The 22938-nt window shown below is 41.1% G+C and overlaps 1 protein-coding gene across 1 annotated transcript in view; it reads left to right on the forward strand.

The window, feature by feature from the left end:
• The window catches only part of ap1m3 (adaptor related protein complex 1 subunit mu 3), a 40087-nt gene extending 28660 nt beyond the window's left edge, over positions 1-11427 (forward strand). Inside the window, exons 8-12 of the mRNA XM_061883656.1 lie at positions 752-823; positions 1020-1178; positions 1841-1966; positions 2064-2139; positions 7548-11427. Coding sequence (XP_061739640.1) covers positions 752-823; positions 1020-1178; positions 1841-1966; positions 2064-2139; positions 7548-7570 — 456 coding nt within the window. The 3' untranslated portion in view covers positions 7571-11427. The remainder of the gene's footprint in view (positions 1-751; positions 824-1019; positions 1179-1840; positions 1967-2063; positions 2140-7547) is intronic.
• The last annotated feature ends 11511 nt before the right edge of the window (positions 11428-22938 follow it).

Genomic DNA, 22938 nt, shown 5'->3' on the forward strand with positions numbered 1-22938 from the left:
AATTGGATAAGAACCACTGCTTGAGTTTACTGAGGCATTTTGTAAGGGAAGAAGGAGGAAGAGAAGCAGTGGGTTTGGTAGAGCGGTAGAGCTGGATGTCATCCGCATAACAGTGAAAATGTATTTTAAATTTACGGAAAATATTGCCAAGAGGAAGAATGTAGATGATAAAAAGCAGGGGATCAAGAACAGAGCCCTGGGGCACACAAGAGGAAACTGCAAACGAGGGGAATTCGAATGAACAGAGATTAACAAACTGAGTGTGGTTGGAGAGATATGATCTAAACCAGTAACGGGATGTGTTTGTGATGCCGATGCTGTAAAATCTATTGAAGTGGACAGTGTGTGAAATGGTATCAAATGCTGCAGTGAGACCGAAAAGGTTGAGGATAGTGAGAAGACCAGAATCAGCTGTCAGGAGATTGTTAGTGATTTCAACAAGTGCTGTTTTAGTGCTGTGCAGGGGGCGGAAACTCGACTGGAATTGTTCATATTGATTATTTAAAAGTAGGTGGGAGTAAAGCTAGAAGAAAAAAAATTTTTTTAATTCATTTTTTTTTTTTTTTTTTTTTTTTAAGATTTTTGAAATGAATGGCAGATTTGAAATGGGATGAAGGTTATTGAAATTATTTGGATCCCCACTGTTATATATACTTATATTTGATAATTATTTTTTTGTATTTTCTCACCATATTTTTTTTGTCATTGGTAATGTGTGTCTTGTTATCCACTCTTTCTTTCGGATTAATAGGTCAAGCCACTCATATGGATTGAGAGCGTGATAGAGAGGTTCTCCCACAGCCGTATCGAGATCAAGGTGAAGGTATTGACAAAATATGCACAAACATTGACACAAACATTACCAGGTTGTCTATCCACTTACCAGTAGTTACTCCTTTTGAAGCCTTGCCAGTATTTATGACATACTCATTACAAAACCATCTGTTTTGCATGATAACATGTTCAGGTTTGGCATGGTCAGGAAAGGTATTTTGTCAACTCTGTTCTTTCTTTCGCAGGCTAAGAGTCAGTTTAAGAGTCGGTCAACTGCCAACAATGTGTCTATTTTGGTGCCGGTGCCCAATGATGCGGACTCACCAAAGTTCAGGACCAGCACGGGCAGTGCCAAGTGGTTACCGGAGAAGAATGTAGTGCAGTGGAATATCAAATCTTTTCCTGTGAGTGCAGAATATTATACTGTTTTATTCTTTAAAGTACATTAGGTGCATTTAGTAGCAAAGTGTGAGAACACAGAGTATTATCTTGAAGTACACCAGAATTTACAAATCTAAAAGTATTTGACCATTATTTAGTTCTTAACCTTAATGGTAATTTAATTAGATTGCCACAGTAAAAGCCTGTCTTGCTGTTTTACATTTCTGGCTTGCTCTACTTGCTTCAAGTCGCTTCTATGCCGTCAATTTGAATAGAATCAGATGAGTACATAACTATACTATGATTCCAAGATGACAGTGCCAGGATGAAGGATACAGTAGTGTGAGGTAGCTTTCTATACTGTGCAGCTGTCAAAAATTTCTCAACACCTACAGTATGCAGGATCTTCACTTAAGTTGTATGTAACTTTTGTGTGCTGTACCACTTGTCTCCAATAATCGGGTAAAACATTAGATGATACGACGCACAAACACTGATGCCGAAGCTGATCTGTTAGAATGACCATGAGCTGTTCCGTGAAGTTGCATCTTGCATTAATTAATATCCCAGTTCGGAATTCACCAGAGAAACAGCTGTGGATGTAATCAGCGTTGTGGGTATAATCCTTACCAGATGCGGTAACGACTTTGGCCTTTTCTCTTCTTGTCTGTCCATGTGTATAAAGGGTGGTAAGGAGTATTTGATGCGGGCGCACTTTGGACTACCCAGTGTGGAGAGTGAGGAGATGGAGGGAAAAAGACCAATCACTGTTAATTTTGAAATCCCCTATTTTACAGTCTCTGGCCTTCAGGTGTGTAGCAAATAATACATAATCATTCTTTCAGTACTGTTTTTAAATTGACCTGCTTCCATTTTTACATGTTTAACTATTATTCTGTGCTCCCTAGGTGCGCTACCTGAAGATTATAGAGAAGAGTGGTTATCAGGCCTTGCCTTGGGTGCGCTACATCACACAAAGTGGAGGTCAGAACACAGTCAAATCTATTTTATTTGGTGGTTCCTTTACAATAAGCTCCATCTGATTCAGCACGGTTTTGTGCAAGAAGCCAAGGTTTTGTTACCATACCCTTTTTTTAAGGAATTGTACAATATTTGTTTACTTGTTGTGTTTTTTAGATTACCACTATTTTTTCTTGATTTTTGATTCCAAAATGTGTTAAACCTCACTTTGTTTATAAAAAAATTAATAATAGTCAAGTTCACTGCTCATTAAGAATGTCCCGCTCAACATATTTGGCCTCCAATCCCAATTACATTTTTGGGCCTCAAAAATGACCCGATCGGATTTGGAGTCCCGATCCAATGCTTTGACAATATGATATAGGTCTGAAAATGTTTTATCTTAACACACTTATAATTTGCTAGTATTGTGGTAAATCAAATCCTGTATGGTGTGTGATGTGTGGTATTAAATGTTACATACAATTTGTTTAGCAAAATAAGGTGGCTAGTGCACAATAACCAAACAAAAGCAAAAACTACTATTAGCTCCCACTTAAATCTTTTGGAGTTTGCCCTCAATGCCTTTGTGTATCCGAAGACTTACTTCTTAAGTTTTGAACAATAACAAAAACGACAAAGAAAATATTTTGATATTTCATTTTCCTCTTCCCAGTGAAAATGTTACTGAGAAGAAACTTAATTTTCTGCCATGGTGATTAGTGGTATATCAGAAGCCGCTTTACACAAATGTGAGCCGGTGTACGCACCCTCCTGAAATTCATTAAACTTGTGCATTTATGTAATATGGAAATGTAATTGTGTCTCCCTGAGCAAGCATCCCTTTTGAAGGAGTTGTTCACGTGAGTACAATCTTTAGCCATGTAAACCCCAGGATACAGATGTGCTAAAAATCGGCCAGCTGGGCAGCTAATCAGCCAATCTTTTAAAAAATTAAATATTGACCTTTCGATCCGATCCCATGATCTGCATTGAGACATCTCCAGAGGTGAATAGTTCATAACATGAGGAAGCGACTATACATAGTATGCAGAACAACAAACAGATTAACAACAAACCCTAAGCGCAATCATAACTCATATGTAGTCCACAAATCTTAAATGTTTGACGTCCCCGCTTTACATGCTCACTGAAGTATCTATAGATTATTAGGGTTATATAAGGTTTTCCTTTAGTTGTGATCTCATCAACTATCGTGAGCTACTTTCAAAAATGATGCATGCCACACTCTGTATAGCTGCATATCTATTTAGTTTACCCACAATGTGAACCCTAGTTCCATCCTCCGTCATAATTTTCTGGCTATCTTACCAATGATAGAAGCTTTATTGCCGCTTCGCTTATTTTGAAGTTGTAAATCAAGCGCAGTGTATTACTGGTCCACTTTCCAGATTTGAACAGAGTGGTGATTTTTTTATTTTCCATAGAAGCGATGACCCTAATGGCATCTGTGATATGAGGATTAAATGAAACTGTGGATGAACTGGGCCATATGGCATTTGGACACACAAGCCAAGAGAGTGTTTACAATCTATGAAATTGTATTTTGCTCAAGGAGATAAACATATTTGCGGAAATATTACAGGGACTGTAGCTCTCTCTGCCTTACAATCGTACCAAATTTTGGTCAAAAGACACATATGTTTAAGATACAGTATATTGATAGACCTTTTTCAAAACCCTTGTTATTATCTCATCAGTCTGAATGAGGTGCAAATGGAAATGATATGGAGATTAAAGCACAGTGCTTTAACGGGACCATTGCCAGAAATCATTGAGTTTCATATCTGCCATCCACTCTTGGAATAACGCGTACATCCATCACATCTTTTACACTCGCTGCTGTGTTGGATCCGCTTTGGACTGGACTCTCGCGGCTGTGTTGGATCCACTATGGATTGAACTTTCACAGTATCATGTTAGACCCGCTCGACATCCATTGCGGTCCTCTCCAAGGTTCTCATAGTCATCATTGTCACCGACGTCCCACTGGGTGTGAGTTTTCCTTGCCCTTATGTGGGCCCTAGCGAGGATGTCGTAGTGTTTTTTTGTTGTGGTTTGTGCAGCCCTTTGAGACACTAGTGATTTAGGGCTATATAAATAATCATTGATTGATTGATTGACATCTACTACTTGATTTTGTCGAATACAAGTCAGATGATGCAGAGGCTGAAGTTTCAACATGGTGGTTTACAGAAGAAAGATTAGGTTAGAAAGACTGTATGTAGTGTCTTCTTGTTTAAATGATAAATAAATGATAATTGGGTTGTACTTGTATAACGCTTTTCTACCTTCAAGGTACTCAAAGCGCTTTGACACTACTTCCACATTTACCCATTCACACACACATTCACACACTGATGGAAGGAGCTGCCATGCAAGGCAGCTCCAGCAGCACCCATCAGTATCAAGGGTGAAGTGTCTTGCTCAGGACACAACGGACGTGACAAGGTCGGTACTAGGTAGGGATTGAACCAGGGACCCTTGGGTTGCGCACGGCCACTCTTCCGCTGCGCCACGCCATCCCCACAACGTTCGTGTTCTTATCAATGACAATTAGATACCCTTGGTCACCCCTCCATAAATACTTCAAACTCACGTTGACTATAACTGAATATGGGTTGAAAATGATTTACAAATCATTGTATTCCGTTTATATTTACATCTTACACAATTTCCCAACTCCAATGGAAAAAGAGTTTGTAGACTAATGATAGTTTATTACTGACTGGTTAAATCTGACATCAAACAGATGTTTTTCTTTGCACCTATGGCCTTGTTTCAGGAGCATATATCTTTAGCAACTTGTCTTTCTAGGGTACAAATACTTTCTTTAAGCAGCAAATGGATAGGAATCGTTTTGTTGTCTTCAGAATTTAGATAAGAGAGGACCAGAATGAAAGGCGGATTGTCTCATCCGCTGCTACCGACGAGCAGCTCCCTTATCTCCTCCACTAATGTTAATGTTTCATTAACAGTAATATATAATGCCGATCATATCAGTGGACACATAGTGTATAACAAAACCCACTGATTTAAACCATTTTTACAACACTTACAGCATTTTCAAGTGAGGGCACTATAAGCTTATTTGCCAAAACCTGTTTCATGTTCTTTGGCTACAGGAGTCCCGTGATGGATGACGATGATTTAGAATTTGGGAAGTTTAATGGTACCGACAGGCTCAGTCTGTCGGCATACCAGTACGTCCAGAAGGATTTGGATGGACGGCTTAGGGTTCTGAGCAGACCCGTTAATGGCTTATTTACATCCTTAATTGGGAAAAAGTTATATATTTTACTGAAAAGTCATATTACACTTTGTTTTAATTGCTTCACAGTGCCCTACCCCTGACTCTGTGAAATATATATATATATATATATATATTTATATATACATACATATATATGTATGTACAGTGTATGTATAAACATATGTATGTGTATATGTATATACATATATGTATGTGTATATATAAATATATATGTATATATATATATGTGTGTGTATATACATAAAAATGTGTATATGTATATATATTTGTGTATACATATGTGTGTGTGTGTGTAAATAAAGACGCTAAAATATTTAATGTATGCATTTTCTCCTCTCAGTGTTAGTAGATCAGGTCCTAGGCATGTTTACATGCAGAGTGTCCCAGAAGTGATATACACTCCATTTGTTTCCATTTCATTTCAGATATTATTCGCACAGAAGTCAGGCCATCAGCATTTGACAGCTTAGGCTTTGTAGTTTTTGTAAGCATATAATTCATTTTATTGAACATAACTTAAATGACATTGGAACAGCACTACAACATGTTTCTGTCCCCCTACGGCAGTTCGGTGCCTGCTCTTGGAATTAGGCGTTCACATCGGCGGTGGTAGTAACAGGATAGATCCTTTTTCCCAGGAACCTGCCATTTGTGCTACGCATTGGAGCAGTGTGACGCTCGTAAAGCTTCTCAAATTGGTGCTGAAATGCGGTCGGGGACAGAATACATTTTGTAATGCTGCTCTAATGTCAGTTGGCGAGAAAGAGAATGATGTAAGTAATGATAGGCTTAAAATAAAAATGCAAATATTGGGCCATCAACATCACTTCTGTCACCCCCCCAAAAATGAAATGTATGTTGACTTTGGGAACACTTTTGTGTGTTATTTAAATGTAATTTTGTTTTATTATGTGTGCTTAAACCCCCATTTATTTAGATGTTCTATACAGCCAGAATGCCATCCATCCATCCATCATCTTCCGCTTATCCGAGGTCGGGTCGCGGGGGCAACAGCCTAAGCAGGGAAACCCAGACTTCCCTCTCCCCAGCCACTTCGTCTAGCTCTTCCCGGGGGATCCCGAGGCGTTCCCAGGCCAGCCGGGAGACATAGTCTTCCCAACGTGTCCTGGGTCTTCCCCGTGGCCTCCTACCGGTTGGACGTGCCCTAAACACCTCCCTAGGGAGGCGTTCGGGTGGCATCCTGACCAGATGCCCGAACCACCTCATCTGGCTCCTCTCGATGTGAAGGAGCAGCGGCTTTACTTTGAGTTCCTCCCGGATGGCAGAGCTTCTCACCCTATCTCTAAGGGAGTGCCCCACCACACGGCGGAGGAAACTCATTTCGGCCGCTTGTACCCGTGATCTTATCCTTTCGGTCATGACCCAAAGCTCATGACCATAGGTGAGGATGGGAACGTAGATCGACCGGTAAATTGAGAGCTTTGCCTTCCGGCTCAGCTCCTTCTTCACCACAACGGACCGGTACAACGTCCGCATTACTGAAGACGCCGCACCGATCCGCCTGTCGATCTCACGATCCACTCTTCCCTCACTCGTGAACAAGACTCCTAGGTACTTGAACTCCTCCACTTGGGGCAGGGTCCCCTCCCCAACCCGGAGATGGCACTCCACCCTTTTCCGGGCGAGAACCATGGACTCGGACTTGGAGGTGCTGATTCTCATTCCGGTCGCTTCACACTCGGCTGCGAACACAGCCAGAATGTTTTTAGGATATTTAACCCTTTAGATATGAAACCATGAGTGTACAATGATGGTGATACAATTGTTCAGTGAACACAATTTTTGATTTAAATAATGATAAATAATAGTTTTTATGTGGGATTGATAGTTACACATTCACTTTTTCCACAACATTCTCTTATTGAGAAACTTATACAACAATATTTTAGCACAACTGATTTACATTTAGCTAGTTTCTAATTCCCATCGTCATAAAAGATTTTCATTTGATCTTTGTGTAAGAAAAGCATACATTATTGGGTATTTTATTTAGTACTACAGCCAGAGTCAGTATAAATCTTGTTTGGGATTTGATGCAGGCAATGATGGGACGTGCAGGATTGATGACACGGACAAAAGCTGTGTGTTAATGTGCTGCTGTTACATCTCTTGGCAGATTACCAGCTGCGGACAAACTAAAGGGTAAAGTTGCTGGAAGACGAATGGCTCTCTGTGTGACTCCCAGCCTCTTACTGCATGAGTGGGACAGCAGAAAAGTCCCCTCTTCCATACTACAAAAAAATTATGGAATTCCAAAAAAAGAAAAGATGTGCAAATTTCAGAATCTCCTGTTATGCAAGCCCACAAATGTCCACGGCAGAGTACGCCGCTTCTCAGAAGGATATCATACTTGTTTTTATATTACAAGAGCAAGAGATCAAAGACTTTTTTTTTCTTTAAAGATTGTAATATTGCACGTCTTTGACTTTTTTATGCCAAGAAAAACAAATAATGACACATTGAATTTTATATATAAAATGCCAACTAATGTCAATGTATAAACACTTAATATTTGCATATTTTCAAACTCAACATAAAAAAGAAAAACTTGGGAAAGTATTTTGTGTTTGTGCTTGCAATGTATGTTTTCTGTTCCTAAAACTCCATTACTTGAGGCAGTCCATACAGTCACTCGATTTATGAGAAACGTTATATTGTTTGTTTATGATGACCAAAAAGTATATTAATCTACCGTATTTTTCAGACTATAAGTCACAGTTTTTTTCATAGTTTTTCCGGGGGTGCGATTTATACTCAGAAGCGACTTCTGTGTGAAATTATTAACACATGACTGTAAAATATCAAATAATATTATTTAGTTCATTCACGTAAGAGACTAGCCGTACAGGATTTCTTGGGATTTAGCAATTGGGAGTGATAGATTGTTTGGTTAACTTATATGTTACGTTAACATACCAGACACCTTCTCAGTTGGTTATTTATGCCTCATATAACGTACACTTATTCAGCCTGTTGTTCACTATTCTTTATTTATTTTTAAATGGCCTTTCAAATTTCTATTCTTGGTGTTGGGTTTTATCAAATAAATGTCCCCCAAAAATGCGACTTATACTCTAGTGCGACTTATACATGTTTTTTTCCTTCTTTATTATGCGTTTTCGGCAGGTGCCACTTAAACTCCGAAAAATACGGTATGTTTTTATCCTGAAAACCAATTTGGCAGTCATTTCCTGTATGTAACATTAATTCGTTTTTGAGTAAATAGTAGACATCGAACTGTACTTGGATCGCCCCAGTTTTAATGGTCAGACTCGTTGGTGTGACGTCACCTACGAAAAAGACATTTGTGGCTTGTGCAGCCCTTTGAGACACTCGCGATTTAGGGCTATATAAGTTAACATTGATTGATTGATGACAGTGTGGATAAAGGAATGTAAAACTATTATTTTGATCACTTAATACAGGGGTGTTAAACGTACGAACAGGTTTTATCCGGCCCGCGGGATGAGTTTGCAGAGTATAAAAATTAGCCCAAATTTTTGAATGAAAGAAACTGTTGTTCTAAATGTGTCCACCAGATGTCACAATTGCAATTATTTGTATCTTTGTAGTGTATGCTACATATGTAAAAAAAGAAAAATGATGTTAGTGCAGCAGTCGAGGAGAATTATCAAACTACATAAATAATATCTTGTAATTTGATTTTGATATTCTGTTTTTATCTTGATGGATTGAAAATTAACACCAATGAGTTGACTGATGAATATTATCCCATGATTTATTCAGAAAGTATAAATAATGACAAATACAGATATAATACTATTAATCGCAACATTTAAGTGTAAAAGAAAAAAACAACATTATGAGTTGTACATTTTCAAAATGTGCTTGTTTTTAAACAAAGAAAAAAAATCCAAAGTTGACTTAATTTTTAAATTATCATGCCGTGATTTTACTAGTCCGGCCCACTCGGGAGTAGATTTTTCTCCATGTGGCCCCCGACCTAAAATTAGATAGTTTGACACCCCTGACTTAATTGCAGCTTTTTGTTTCCCTGGTCCATGATTACTTAACAACTGATATTGTTAACAGTATGAATAGAAAATAATATATAAAAAATAATATAAAATAATTGCCATTTCCGAACATTCCTGTTCATCCCTTTCATTTTCCATAGACACCATCGCCTGTGTTTCCTAATGTGCTTTCAGCATTTGCTCAAGTACCTTGCGGAAAACATCAGTGGACGAGGATGCAAAATACAATACTAGCCTCTCACCGTCTTTTTTTCTTGTTTTTGACCGCCGGTTCTGCTCTTCTTTTCCATTTTTCTTCTCATAAGTTGTCCTGATTTTTGGGATCGCCTTTGGCTTGAGTCTTTAAATTTTTTTTTTAATTATCCAAACACCGACCAAAACCTTTCGTCTTAGAAGTCAGAAGCAATAAAATGACTGCTGAAAAATTACACTCTTCTCACTTAGTCCAACCCATTTTGTGTGAGTCAGTTTGACTGGAGAGTTCCATACCTTCTTCATATTCCCATCATTTGTTTATGTACAGTTGTGGACAAAAGTTTACATACACTTGTGAAGGACATCATGTCATGGCTGTCTTGAGTTTCCAATCATTTCTTCAACTCTTATTTTTTTGTGATAGAGAGATTGAAGCACATACTTGTTGGTCTCAAAAAACATTCATAAAGTGTGGTTCTTTTATGAATTTATTATGGGTCTACTGAAAATGTGACCAAATCTGCTGGGTCAAAAGTATACATACAGCAATGTTAAGTGGAATTTTTGACCACTCCTCTTGACAAAATTGGTGCAGTTCAGCTAAATGTGTTGGTTTTCTGACATGGATTTGTTTCTTCAGCATTGTCCACACGTTTAAGTCAGGACTTTGGGAAGACCAATCCAAAACCTTAATTCCAGCCTGCTTTAGCCATTCCTTTACCACTTTTGACATGTGTTTGGGGTCATTGTCCTGTTGGAAACACCCAAAATCCAACCTCAGGGCTGATGATTTTAGGTTGTCCTGAAGAATTTGGAGGTAATCCTCCTTTTGTATTGTCCCATTTAAAGCACCAGTTCCATTGGCAGCAAAACAGGCCCAGAGCATAATACTACCACCACCATGCTTGACAATAGGTCTGGTGTTCCTTTTCTCCTCCAAAACATATTGATGTATATGGTGGCCAAACAGCTCAATTTGTGTTTCATCTGACATCACATGGACAAAAATAAAACCTTCTAGAGGAAAGTTATGTGGTCAGATGAAACAAAAATTACATATTACACAAATTGCCTCCGGTCTTCTGTAGGTGACGTCAGCACGCTGATGAAGGCCCGCGCACATGTTGGAGCTAAAAGTGGGCGTTCGAAAATGTGCTTCATGAAACTCGTTAGAAAACATGTCTAAAATCATTAATTGTTTATTTTAGGGGGGATTTTACCATTTTAGGTCTAGAACAATGAAATAAGTGCCAAAGTTAGCTGTTGATGTGTCACCGCCACTCGCACTGTGAACATAATCCTCTGCAAAGTGAACCTAAAACCAGCGAGCAGGTCAATGATTAATAAGGCATTATACTGACTGAGACGTTGGCAGTGTAGCGTTACACCGCTGGCGGCCACAGGAAGCCTGTAACCTTGTCCTTATGCTCCAAATCCATTTGCAGCTTTGACGAGAGTCTAAAAGAGTAAGCCGGACACAAAATTGTTGCCGTATTTGCATCTCTTGCTGCTTATAACGTCACTGAGACAAAAGTAACCAGGTTAAAATGATTCCTTAATAACATGTTTACATATTGATTTTTGTATTACTTTATTTTTAATGTAGATGTGTCTGGTTCTTTAAAGTAGTTTGGAGTAGTGTTCTCGTTATTAAATATGTTCCCGTTAAGGCAACATGACGTTGTGTTACATATTGCATGACAGACTTTAAATTGATAAGTATGTTATTGGTTGTCATTTCCTGTTCACTGACACATGAATCAATGAGATGTTTTTGGAAATAAAAGTTTTTTGTACATTCTACTGATGGAGTACATTTTCTGGGTTTTTTTTTTTTTTTTACCCCCAAAAATGCAACCTTTGAATATTGACCTAGCACGGGGGGGTCTTTATTTGCCTTCTAAAGCATTTTTTAAAAAGGATTGAAAATGTAAAAAGATGGGGGAAAAATAATTGTGTTATGACAAAAAAAAAACTTCCCAATTGTTAGAAAGCCCACTGTTTAATATGTTTGTGTGTATGCTTCACTGATGAGAGTATTTGGTGGACATCGTTTTGTCCTACTAATTTTGGCGGTTCTTGAACTCACCATAGTGTGGATTGTGACGCAACAATTTGTTGACTTGTAAAATCTTCCACTCCTTCTTTGTCTCATTTTGTCCACCAAAAGTTTTTTACTGTGCGTGAGTGCACAAAGGTTTGTTGATGTTATTGACTTGTTGGAGTGTTTATCAGGCATATTTGGCCAGTGCATGACTGCAAGCTAATCAATGCTAACATGCTTTTTAGACTAGCTGCATGTACATGTTGCTTCATTTAGCCTCATTTGTAGGTATATTTCAGTTAATTTAATATCCTTTACTTTTATCCTCCTTGTATATAATTTATTTTTGCATGTCTCATGACATATTAATTATAATAATAATTATAACTTAGATTTATATCGCGCTTTTCTAGACGCTCACAGAGAAGTGGGACTCAACATCATTCACACCTGGTGGTGGTAAGCTACATCAGTAGGCACAGCTGCCCTGGGGTAGACTGACGGAAACGTGGCGGCCAGTTTGCACCCACGGCCCCTCCGATCAGCACCTATCATTTATTCATCATTCATTCACCAGTGTGAGGGGCAAAGGGTGAAGTGTCCTGCCCAAGGACACAACGGCAGCGATTTTTTGGATGTCAATAGGTGGGAAACGAACCTGCAACCTTTTAGTTTCTGGCTGGCCGCTCTACCCACTACGCCATGCCGCCCCCAAATTTGTATGTAATATCGGATGCATTTCAGATAGTTGTTTGTGTGCCATGTTGTTCCAGACCACAGCAAACATTATCAACATTTCTGTCAACTAAGATTTGCTTAAGCCTGTGACACCTAGTATAGTCATTTTGATAGTAGGCTATCATTCATAATATAGACACTTATGTCATGTGTTGCCTTCATTGTAAGACTTATATACGGCTTTTCATTTTTTGCGGCTCTAGACTGATTTGTTTTTTGTATTTTTGGTCCAATATGGTTCCTTCAACGTTTTGGGTTGCCAACAACAATATGAAGGTATTTGTTTACCACAGCAGGTTAAATGCATTTATAAAGAAAAAACAATCAACCAAAGCTATTCATGTTGTGACTCCGGCTTATTAGTGATTCCTAGAGCCCAAAAAAAGTCTGCGGGCTATAGAGTGTTTTCTGTTCGGGCTCCAGTACTCTGGAATGCCCTCCCGGTAACAGTTCGAGATGCTACCTCAGTAGAAGCATTTAAGTCTCACCTTAAAACTCATCTGTATACTCTAGCCTTTAAATAGACCTCCTTTTTAGACCAGTTGATCTGCCGCTTCTTTTCTTTCTCCTATGTCCCCCCCTCCCTTGTGGAGGGGGTCCGGTCCGATGACCATGGATGAAGTACTGGCTGTCCAGAGTCGAGACCCAGGATGGACCGCTCGTCGGGACCCAGGATGGACCGCTCGCCTGTATCGGTTGGGGACATCTCTATGCTGCTGATCCGCCTCCGCTTGAGATGGTTTCCTGTGGACGGGACTCTGGCTGCTGTCTTGGATCCGCTTTGAACTGAACTCTCGCGGCTGTGTTGGAGCCACTATGGATTGAACTTTCACAGTATCATGTTAGACCCGCTCGACATCCATTGCTTTCGGTCCCCTAGAGGGGGGGGGTTGCCCACATCTGAGGTCCTCTCCAAGGTTTCTCATAGTCAGCATTGTCACTGGCGTCCCACTGGATGTGAATTCTCCCTGCCCACTCGGTGTGAGCTTTCCTTGCCCTTTTGTGGGTTCTTCCGAGGATGTTGTAGTCGTAATGATTTGTGCAGTCCTTTGAGACATTTGTGATTTGGGGCTATATAAATAAACATTGATTGATTGATTGATTGATTGATTGTGAACCTGCATGGCTGCGCTAGTAGTGAACCCAAGATGCAGGAACCAGGAGAGTGACGATCAGGAAAGAGTCTTTTAATACCGAAAACAGAAGGAAGCAGTCATGCATGTAAGGTTCTATCCATCCATCCATCCATCCATTTCCTACCGCTTATTCCCTTTGGGGTCGCGGGGGGCGCTGGTGCCTATCTCAGCTAAACATAGTCAATTCTGGAGACAGGTGAGGAAAACGAGCGCTCAGAGGTCACATGCAGGAAATGGAAATCAAATAGGAGCGCAGGCAGGAAATAAACACAAAACAAGGAAATGCATACAGAAGTGAAGTGACAAATCGTCACAATTAAAACGTGATGAAAGTATTGTTTTTATGAATAATCACGAGGGATGTAACAGTATTGTAGATATTGCGGTTTCAAAAGCCGCCCAATAATAAAGTACCAAAGAATGTCACACACGCACACTATGTGTGGTGAATTTACCGTATGCATTTGACCCATCACCCTTGATCAGCCCCTGGGAGGTGAGGGGAGCAGTGAGCAGCAGTGGTGGCCACACTCGGAATCATTTTTGGTCATTTAACCCCCAATTCCAACCCTTCATGTTAAGTGTCAAGCAGGGCGGTAACGGTCCCATTTTTATAGTCTTTGGTATGACTCGGCCAGGGTTTGAACTCACGACCTACCGATCTCAGGGCGGACACTCCAACCACTAGGCCACTGATTCCGTGACGTGGGATGGTATCAAACAGAAACTTGGTGAATGAAGTTTTTTTCTGGCACTTTTGCGTCGGCCGGTCTGAAAATAAATTAGATCTCTCCTAAACCTCTGGGCTAATAATGTTACACAACCATCCGAACAAAAGAGGAAGCCTTTGGGAGAAGTGTGTTCACAGAATCTTTTTATTCAGACATTGCATCAAAATCCGTCCATAACTTTTGGAGTTATGCTGCTGAGACAAGACAGACAAACAAACCCTGGTGAAAACTACCTCTTTGGCGGAGGTAATAAGGTGTTCTTACCACAGAGGCCGTCACCACGCACCAACATGGAGGTAAAGGGTCCGGTGGAATCAGGGACACTGCACGAATTGATTGATCCATTGATCCATGAATTGATTAACGTGGACCCCAACTTAAACAAGTTGAAAAACTTATTCGAGTGTTACCATTTAGTGGTCAATTGTATGGAATATGTACTGTACTGTGCAATTTACTAATAAAGTATCAATCAATCAATCAAACGGTAATATGACAAGCCACTTGATAAACCATCAATCAATCGAAATGTTATGAGTTTGAACATCCAATATCTTGTCTTTGTAGTGCATTCAATTGAATATGGGTTGAAAAGGATTTGCAAATCATTGTATGCCGTTTATATTTACATCTAACACCATTTCCCAACTCATATGGAAACAGGGTTTGTAGATCTGACAATAGAAAAATCAAGTAGAGTCTGTCAAGGCTACAACACAGCTTGGCAGAAAAACTATCAACCTGATCCAGTGGTGAGCAGGTGGTTTTAAACAGGATGTATGGTGGACCGGGATTGGCTGGCTGATTATCAGGTGAAATGAGGTGCAGCTGGGAACAGGAACCTGTTAAAACAAAGCAAGGAAAGTAGTCGTGTGCTCGGACTCCAGCAGTGCATTGACGAGCATAAAAAAACATAACATCAGAAACAAGACTAGATATAGTTTATGAAATAGTTCAGGCAATCTACAGGATAAATAAAGCGGGAGGTGTGGGAACATTTCTCTGGGTTCCTGCTCATTTAGGAGTTGAGGGAAATGAGTTAGCTGATAGGTACACAAAACAAGCAACCACTAAAACAGAAGTAAACATGGAGATTAAGCACAGTAAAGAAGAAGTGAAGAGCATAATTAAGATAGAACACAATAAAAAGTGGCAAGATAATTGGAATAAGGAAACAAAAGGTAGAGAGTTTTACAAAGTCCAGAGGAAAGTAGGTGTAATGAGAGGAGGGGGTAGAAATAGGAAAGAAGAATACATTATTACTAGAATGAGATTAGGCCATACACATCTAAATAGTTCACTAAAATTGATAGGCAAACATACTACAGGGCTGTGTGATTTTTGCCACCAGATAGAAAATGTTGACCATGTCTTAATACAATGTAGGAAGTATAATAGAGAAAGAGAAATACTGGAAAATAAGTTAGCAAAAGAAAATATTAGGTTAGAAGTGGGAGGTATACTAGGATTGCATTCAGAAAACATAGGGTATAAAGCAATATACACATATTTAAAAAACACTGGGTTAAGTAAAAGAATATAGAGTAGGGATCCACCTCGGTCCACACTCCATTACAGTAGGTGGCGGTAATGCACACCCACCAGAAGGTTGCTTGCCAACCGCCATAAAAACAAAAGAAGAAGAAGACAGGAACCTGTTGATTGGCAGCAGAGGCAGTGAATAGCTGTGTCCCAATTCAGGTCTACATCCTTCAAACTGGACCCGGCCTACGCAGCCTCAGATCACTGGACCTTCGGAGGCACCACCAAAGGATGCGTCCCTCGTTGTTAAATGGGACAGTGGAGCCTGTGGAGGACACGTACATTTGAAAGTGTATTTACTACTGCTGCCGCTACTTGTATTTGCCGCCATCTTCAAAAAGATCCGGGTTGAACGGAGGTGCGCAAAGCATCTTGGGATATGGGAGGCCACGGAGGATAGTCGTGGTGCATCTTCCGAATACAGGGAAAAGGAGGTCGCATTCGTCGGCTGCATTTGGAGGAGCTTTTGAATGTGAATGAATTGGGGCAGCCTTCGCGCAGCCTTGTGATGTAAGCGGCTTTCAAATTCTTACTTCGAAGGATGCAGACCCTGAATTAGGACTCAGCTAATGAGTGCGACCTGGAGAAACAATAGGCGAAGAAACATAAACAAATTACCACTACGTGGAACGTAACATTGATCTTGATTACTGTAACGTATTATTTTCGGGTCTCCCCATGTCTAGCATTAAAAGATTACAGTTGGTACAAAATGCGGCTGCTAGACTTTTGACAAGAACAAGAAAGTTTGATCATATTACGCCTGTACTGGCTCACCTGCACTGGCTTCCTGTGCACTTAAGATGTGACTTTAAGGTTTTACTACTTACGTATAAAATACTACACGGTCTAGCTCCAGCCTATCTTGCCGATTGTATTGTACCATATGTCCCGGCAAGAAATCTGCGTTCAAAAGACTCCGGCTTATTAGTGATTCCTAGAGCCCAAAAAAAGTCTGCGGGCTATAGAGCGTTTTCCGTTCGGGCTCCAATACTCTGGAATGCCCTCCCGGTAACAGTTCGAGATGCTACCTCAGTAGAAGCATTTAAGTCTCACCTTAAAACTCATCTGTATACTCTAGCCTTTAAATAGACCTCCTTTTTAGACCAGTTGATCTGCCGCTTCTTTTCTTTCCCCTATGTCCCCCCCTCCCTTGTGGAGGGGGTCCGGTCCGATGACCATGGATGAAGTACTGGCTGTCCAGAGTCGAGACCCATGATGGACTACTCGTCGGGACCCAGGATGGACCGCTCGCCTGTATCGGTTGGGGACATCTCTACGCTGCTGACCCGCCTCCGCTTGAGATGGTCTCCTGTGGACGGGACTCTCGCTGCTGTCTTGGATCCGCTTGAACTGAACTCTCGCGGCTGTGTTGGAGCCACTATGGATTGAACTTTCACAGTATCATGTTGGACCCGCTCGACATCCATTGCTTTCGGTCCCCTAGAGGGGGGGGGGGTTGCCCACATCTGAGGTCCTCTCCAAGGTTTCTCATAGTCAGCATTGTCACTGGCGTCCCACTAGATGTGAATTCTCTCTGCCCACTGGGTGTGAGTTTTCCTTGCCCTTTTGTGGGTTCTTCCGAGGATGTTGTAGTCGTAATGATTTGTGCAGTCCTTTGAGACATTTGTGATTTGGGGCTATATAAATCAATCAATCAATCAATCAATCAATGTTTACTTATATAGCCCTAAATCACTAGTGTCTCAAAGGGCTGCACAAACCACCACGACATCCTCGGTAGGCCCACATAAGGGCAAGGAAAACTCACACCCAGTGGGACATTGGTGACAATAATGACCCAGTGGGACGTCGGTGACAATGATGACTATGAGAACCTTAGAGAGGAGGAAAGCAATGGATGTCGAGCGGGTCTAACATGATACTGTGAAAGTTCAATCCACAATGGATACAACACAGTCGCGGGAGTCCAGTCCAAAGAGGATCCAAGACACAGCAGCGAGAGTCCCGTTCACAGCGGAGCCAGCAGGAAACCATCCCAAGCGTAGGCGGACCAGCAGCGCAGAGATGTCCCCAGCCGATACACAGGCGAGCAGTACATGGCCACCGGATCGGACTGGACCCCCTCCACACGGGAGAGTGGGACATAGAAGAAAAAGAAAAGAAACGGCAGATCAACTGGTCTAAAAAGGGAGTCTATTTAAAGGCTAGAGTATACAAATGAGTTTTAAGGTGAGACTTAAATGCTTCTACTGAGGTGGCATCGCGAACTGTTACCGGGAGGGTATTCCAGAGTACTGGAGCCCGAACGGAAAATGCTCTATAGCCCGCAGACTTTTTTTGGGCTTTGGGAATCACTAATAAGCCGGAATCCTTTGAACGCAGATTTCTTGCCGGGACATATGGTACAATACAATCGGCAAGATAAGATGGAGCTAGACCGTGTAGTATTTTATACGTAAGTAGTAAAACCTTAAAGTCACATCTTAAGTGCACAGGAAGCCAGTGCAGGTGAGCCAGTACAGGCGTAATGTGATCAAACTTTCTTGTTCTTGTCAAAAGTCTAGCAGCCGCATTTTGTACCAACTGTAATCTTTTAATGCTAGACATGGGGAGACCCGAAAATAATACGTTACAGTAGTCGAGGCGAGACGTAACAAACGCATGGATAATGATCTCAGCGTCTTTAGTGGACAGAATGGAGCGAATTTTAGCGATGTTACGGAGATGAAAGAAGGCCGTTTTAGTAACGCTTTTAATGTGTGCCTCAAAGGAGAGAGTTGGGTCGAAGATAATACCCAGATTCTTTACCGTGTCGCCTTGTTTAATTGTATGGTTGTCAAATGTTAGAGTTGTATTATTAAATAGAGTTCGGTGTCTAGCAGGACCGATAATCAGCATTTCCGTTTTTTTGGCGTTGAGTTGCAAAAAGTTAGCGGACATCCATTGTTTAATTTCATTAAGACACGCCTCCAGCTGACTACAATCCGGCGTGTTGGTCAGCTTTAGGGGCATGTAGAGTTGGGTGTCATCAGCATAACAGTGAAAGCTAACACCGTATTTGCGTATGATGTCACCTAGCGGCAGCATGTAGATGCTGAAGAGTGCAGGGCCAAGGACCGAACCCTGGGGAACTCCACACGTTACCTTAACGTAGTCCGAGGTCACATTGTTATGGGAGACACACTGCATCCTATCAGTAAGATAAGAGTTAAACCAAGACAGGGCTAAGTCTGACATACCAATTCGTGTTTTGATACGTTCTAATAAAATATTATGATCGACGGTATCGAAAGCAGCGCTAAGATCGAGGAGCAGCAACATAGATGACGCATCAGAATCCATCGTTAGCAATAGATCATTAGTCATTTTTGCGAGGGCTGTCTCCGTCGAGTGATTTGCCCTGAAACCGGATTGAAAGGTTTCACATAGATTGTTAGATGCTAAGTGTTCATTTAACTGCTCCGCAACAATTTTTTCAAGGATTTTTGAAATAAAGGGAAGGTGAGACACCGGTCGGTAATTTACCATGAGGTCAGGATCGAGGTTAGGTCTTTTAAGAAGAGGATGAATAACCGCTTTTTTGAATGCTAGGGGAACAGTGCCCGAGGAGAGTGATAAGTTTATAATATTTAGCACTGATGGACCTAATAATACAAAGAGTTCCTTGATCAGTTTCCCAGGAAGAGGGTCAAGTAAACATGTTGTCTGTTTTATTCCCTTAACACGTTGTAACAATTCCTCTAATGTTATTTCCTCAAAACGAGAGAAACTATTTTGGAGGGCAGTATCCGCCGTATATGCAATCGTGTCAGTGTTAATAGAACCCCGTTGTAGCTGGGACGCATTGTCTTTAATCTCCTTTCTAATGACTTCAATTTTCTTACTAAAGAATTGCATAAAGTCATCAGCTGAGTGGGTTAAGCTACTGGAAGGAGTCCCTTGTTGGGTTAGCGATGCTACCGTACTAAACAAAAATTTAGGATCGTTTTTATTGCGGTGGATGAGATTTGAGTAATAATTAGCTTTAGCTAAGGTAAGCATGCATTTATAAGTTATTAAACCATCACTAAATGCTTGATGGTGCACCTCAAGTTTAGTTGTGCGCCATTTGCGTTCCAGCTTTCTGCATAATAATTTCTGAGCTCTAGTTTCTTCTGTAAACCACGGGGTGCGCTTTTTTGGAGCCTTTTTTAACTTTAGCGGTGCTATGTTATCAATGGTTTCGCGCAGGGCGTCGTTAAAGTTGTTAGTGAGGTTATCAATAGAGCCCACATACTTTGGGAATGGTGCCATTACCGAGGGCAGTAGGTCCGCAAGAGTTGTCGTTGTGGCTGTATTAATGTTGCGGCTGCTATAGCAGTTATTATTATTATTAGTTTGACGAACATGCGTCTGAACCTCGAATTTTATAAGGTAATGATCGGACAATACTTTAGTATACGGGAGTATCGTAACTTTGGAAACGGTGATGCCCCTGACAAGCACTAGGTCTATCGTATTACCGTTGCGATGCGTGGGTTCATTTATTATTTGTGTGAGACCACAGCTATCAATTACAGTCTGGAGCGCTACGCACGGTGGGTCCGATGGGGTATTCATATGGATATTAAAGTCCCCCATTATGATTATATTATCGGCGTGTGTCACTAGATCAGCAACGAACTCTGAGAATTCATTAATAAAGTCCGAATAGGGCCCTGGGGGGCGGTAGATAACAGCCAGGTGTAGAGGCAGCGGTGTGACAGACCTCATAGTAAGCACCTCAAACGATTTGTATTTATTATTTATGTTAGGACTAAGGTTAAAGTTTTCGTTGTATATTAGTGCGACCCCCCCACCCCTTTTGAGCGGACGGGCAATATGCGCATGTGTAAAGTTAGGAGGACATGCCTCATTTAGCGCAAAAAAGTCGTTTGGTTTAAGCCAGGTTTCGCTGAGACCGATGACGTTAAGATTGTTGTCTCTGATAATATCATTAACTAACAACGTTTTGGGAGACAATGATCTTATGTTTAAAAAACCTACATTATAGGTAGTGGGCTGTTTTAGGGAGTTTTTGATCAAATTATCCGTAGTAGCAATATTAATAATGTTGTGTTTATTATGCCCAGTGCATTTAGTATAGTTACGACCATATCTAGGAATTGATACGACAGGAATTTTCCGATTGTTTGATTGTTGCTTTGATAAACTGCACGCATCATGGTTAGCCACCTCAGTAACGGGGATTTTCCGATTGTTTGTTTGTTGCTTTGATAAACTGCACGCATCATGGTTAGCCACCTCAGTAACGGGGATTTTCCGATTGTTTGTTTGTTGCTTTGATAAACTGCACGCATCATAGTTAGCCACCTCAGTAAAACACATGTCCAACTCTGAAACACTCAAAGCAGAAACAACTTGTTCTAATTTAACAGACTCCTTAAATAAACATTGATTGATTGATTGATACTAAAAAATCAATGGTACTGTGGGAGGGGGCGTGGTCTGCGGACCTGCTGTGAAGCGGGGTGTGCCAGGACCGGCTTCGAGATCAGCAACAGGCGCGTAGATGGCACACCCGGGCACGTTTATTTAATCACCTGTCTCTCTGTTAAAGGCGGCAGCCGGGAAGGAGAAGGCAGTTGGAGCAGGAGCGAGAGGGAGAGCGAAAACTGACACACAAACCGATGGCTGAAAATCACAACAAAAGACATTTATTGAAAAATGAATCATTATTCCGAACCATGCACGCCGCTGTCCTGGCAGTAATTGGTGGTCCGAAGAACCCGGAAGCGCAAGACTTCCACAGGCACATTACACGCTACATAAAGACAGACTGCAAGGTGGGTGGATGACAATAAATCTAAAGGTAAAATATTGTGTATAGAAATACACCCAAATGTAGGAAAACTTAGTCTTTATTGTCAAAAATGTAGTTTGGGGTTTGCATGGCAGCACTTTGTGCTGATCAAAATGTTCCTCAATTTTCCTATTTTCCTCAAAGGGCGCTCACATCTCTGATTATGTTTGTGTTCAATTTCAGCGGGTGTGTTTCTCCTAAACGATCCTGCAGCTTCATTTCACACACGTAGCCTTTTTTTGGACAATACCACAATAATATTGTACCGTGGCCCCTACCACCTTGACAATATGGTACCCTACTAATCACGCATTTATTTTAGTTCCCACAGGGAAACTAGAACCTGGACTCTCACACTATTATGTTAGATCCACTATGGACTGGACTTTCACAATATTATGTTAGACCCACTTGACGTCCATTCCATCCTGTCTCCCCTAGAGGGGGTGGGGTTGGGGGGGTGTCACCAACATCTACAGTCCTCTCCAAGGGTTCTCTCATTGTCATCCCACTGGGTTGAGTTTTTCCTTGCCCTGATGTGGGCTCTGAACCGAGAATGTCGTTGTGGCTTGTGCAGCCCTTTGAGACACTTGGGATTATATAAATATATAAATAAACGTTGATTGATTGATTAAACTGTAACTGAGTGCACAGCCCAATACGTCTCTCCTCATGAGTAAAATTCAACTCTGTTTCTGTTTTATTCCTTCTTCTCGTCTTGTGTTATAGATAGTTCAGTGTTTGAACCTGACAACATGGCAACCAGGAAATGCACATTTTGAGGAAACTGCTGTAGAAATGCATTTGAACGTAGCACAACAAATATGCTAATAATGCTAACAGCGAGAGTGCTAACGGTCACCGTGCTACTGTATGGGTATGGAATGGTCTCCTGCTGGCCCCATTATGGACCGGACTCTCACTATTATGTTAGATCCACTATAGACTGGACTTTCACAATGTTATGTTAGACCCACTCGACGTCCATTGCAGCCGGTCTCCACTAGAGGGAGACGGGATGCTCTCCAGGGTTTCTCATAGTCATTCTCATTGACATCCCACTGGGTTGTGAGTTTTTCTTTACTCTTAAGTGGGCAACTAATCACGCATTTATTTTAGTTCCAACAGGGAAACTAGAACCTGGACTCCCACACTATTATGTTAGATCCACTATGGACTGGACTTTCACAATATTATGTTAGACCCACTTGACGTCCATTGCATCCGGTCTCCCCTAGAGGGGGTGGGGTTGGGGGGGGGGGGGGGGGGTGTCACCAACATCTACAGTCCTCTGCAAGGGTTCTCTCATTGTCATCC

Source organism: Nerophis ophidion, linkage group LG22 (genome assembly GCF_033978795.1).
Source record: "Nerophis ophidion isolate RoL-2023_Sa linkage group LG22, RoL_Noph_v1.0, whole genome shotgun sequence".
Classification (NCBI taxonomy): domain Eukaryota; kingdom Metazoa; phylum Chordata; class Actinopteri; order Syngnathiformes; family Syngnathidae; genus Nerophis; species Nerophis ophidion.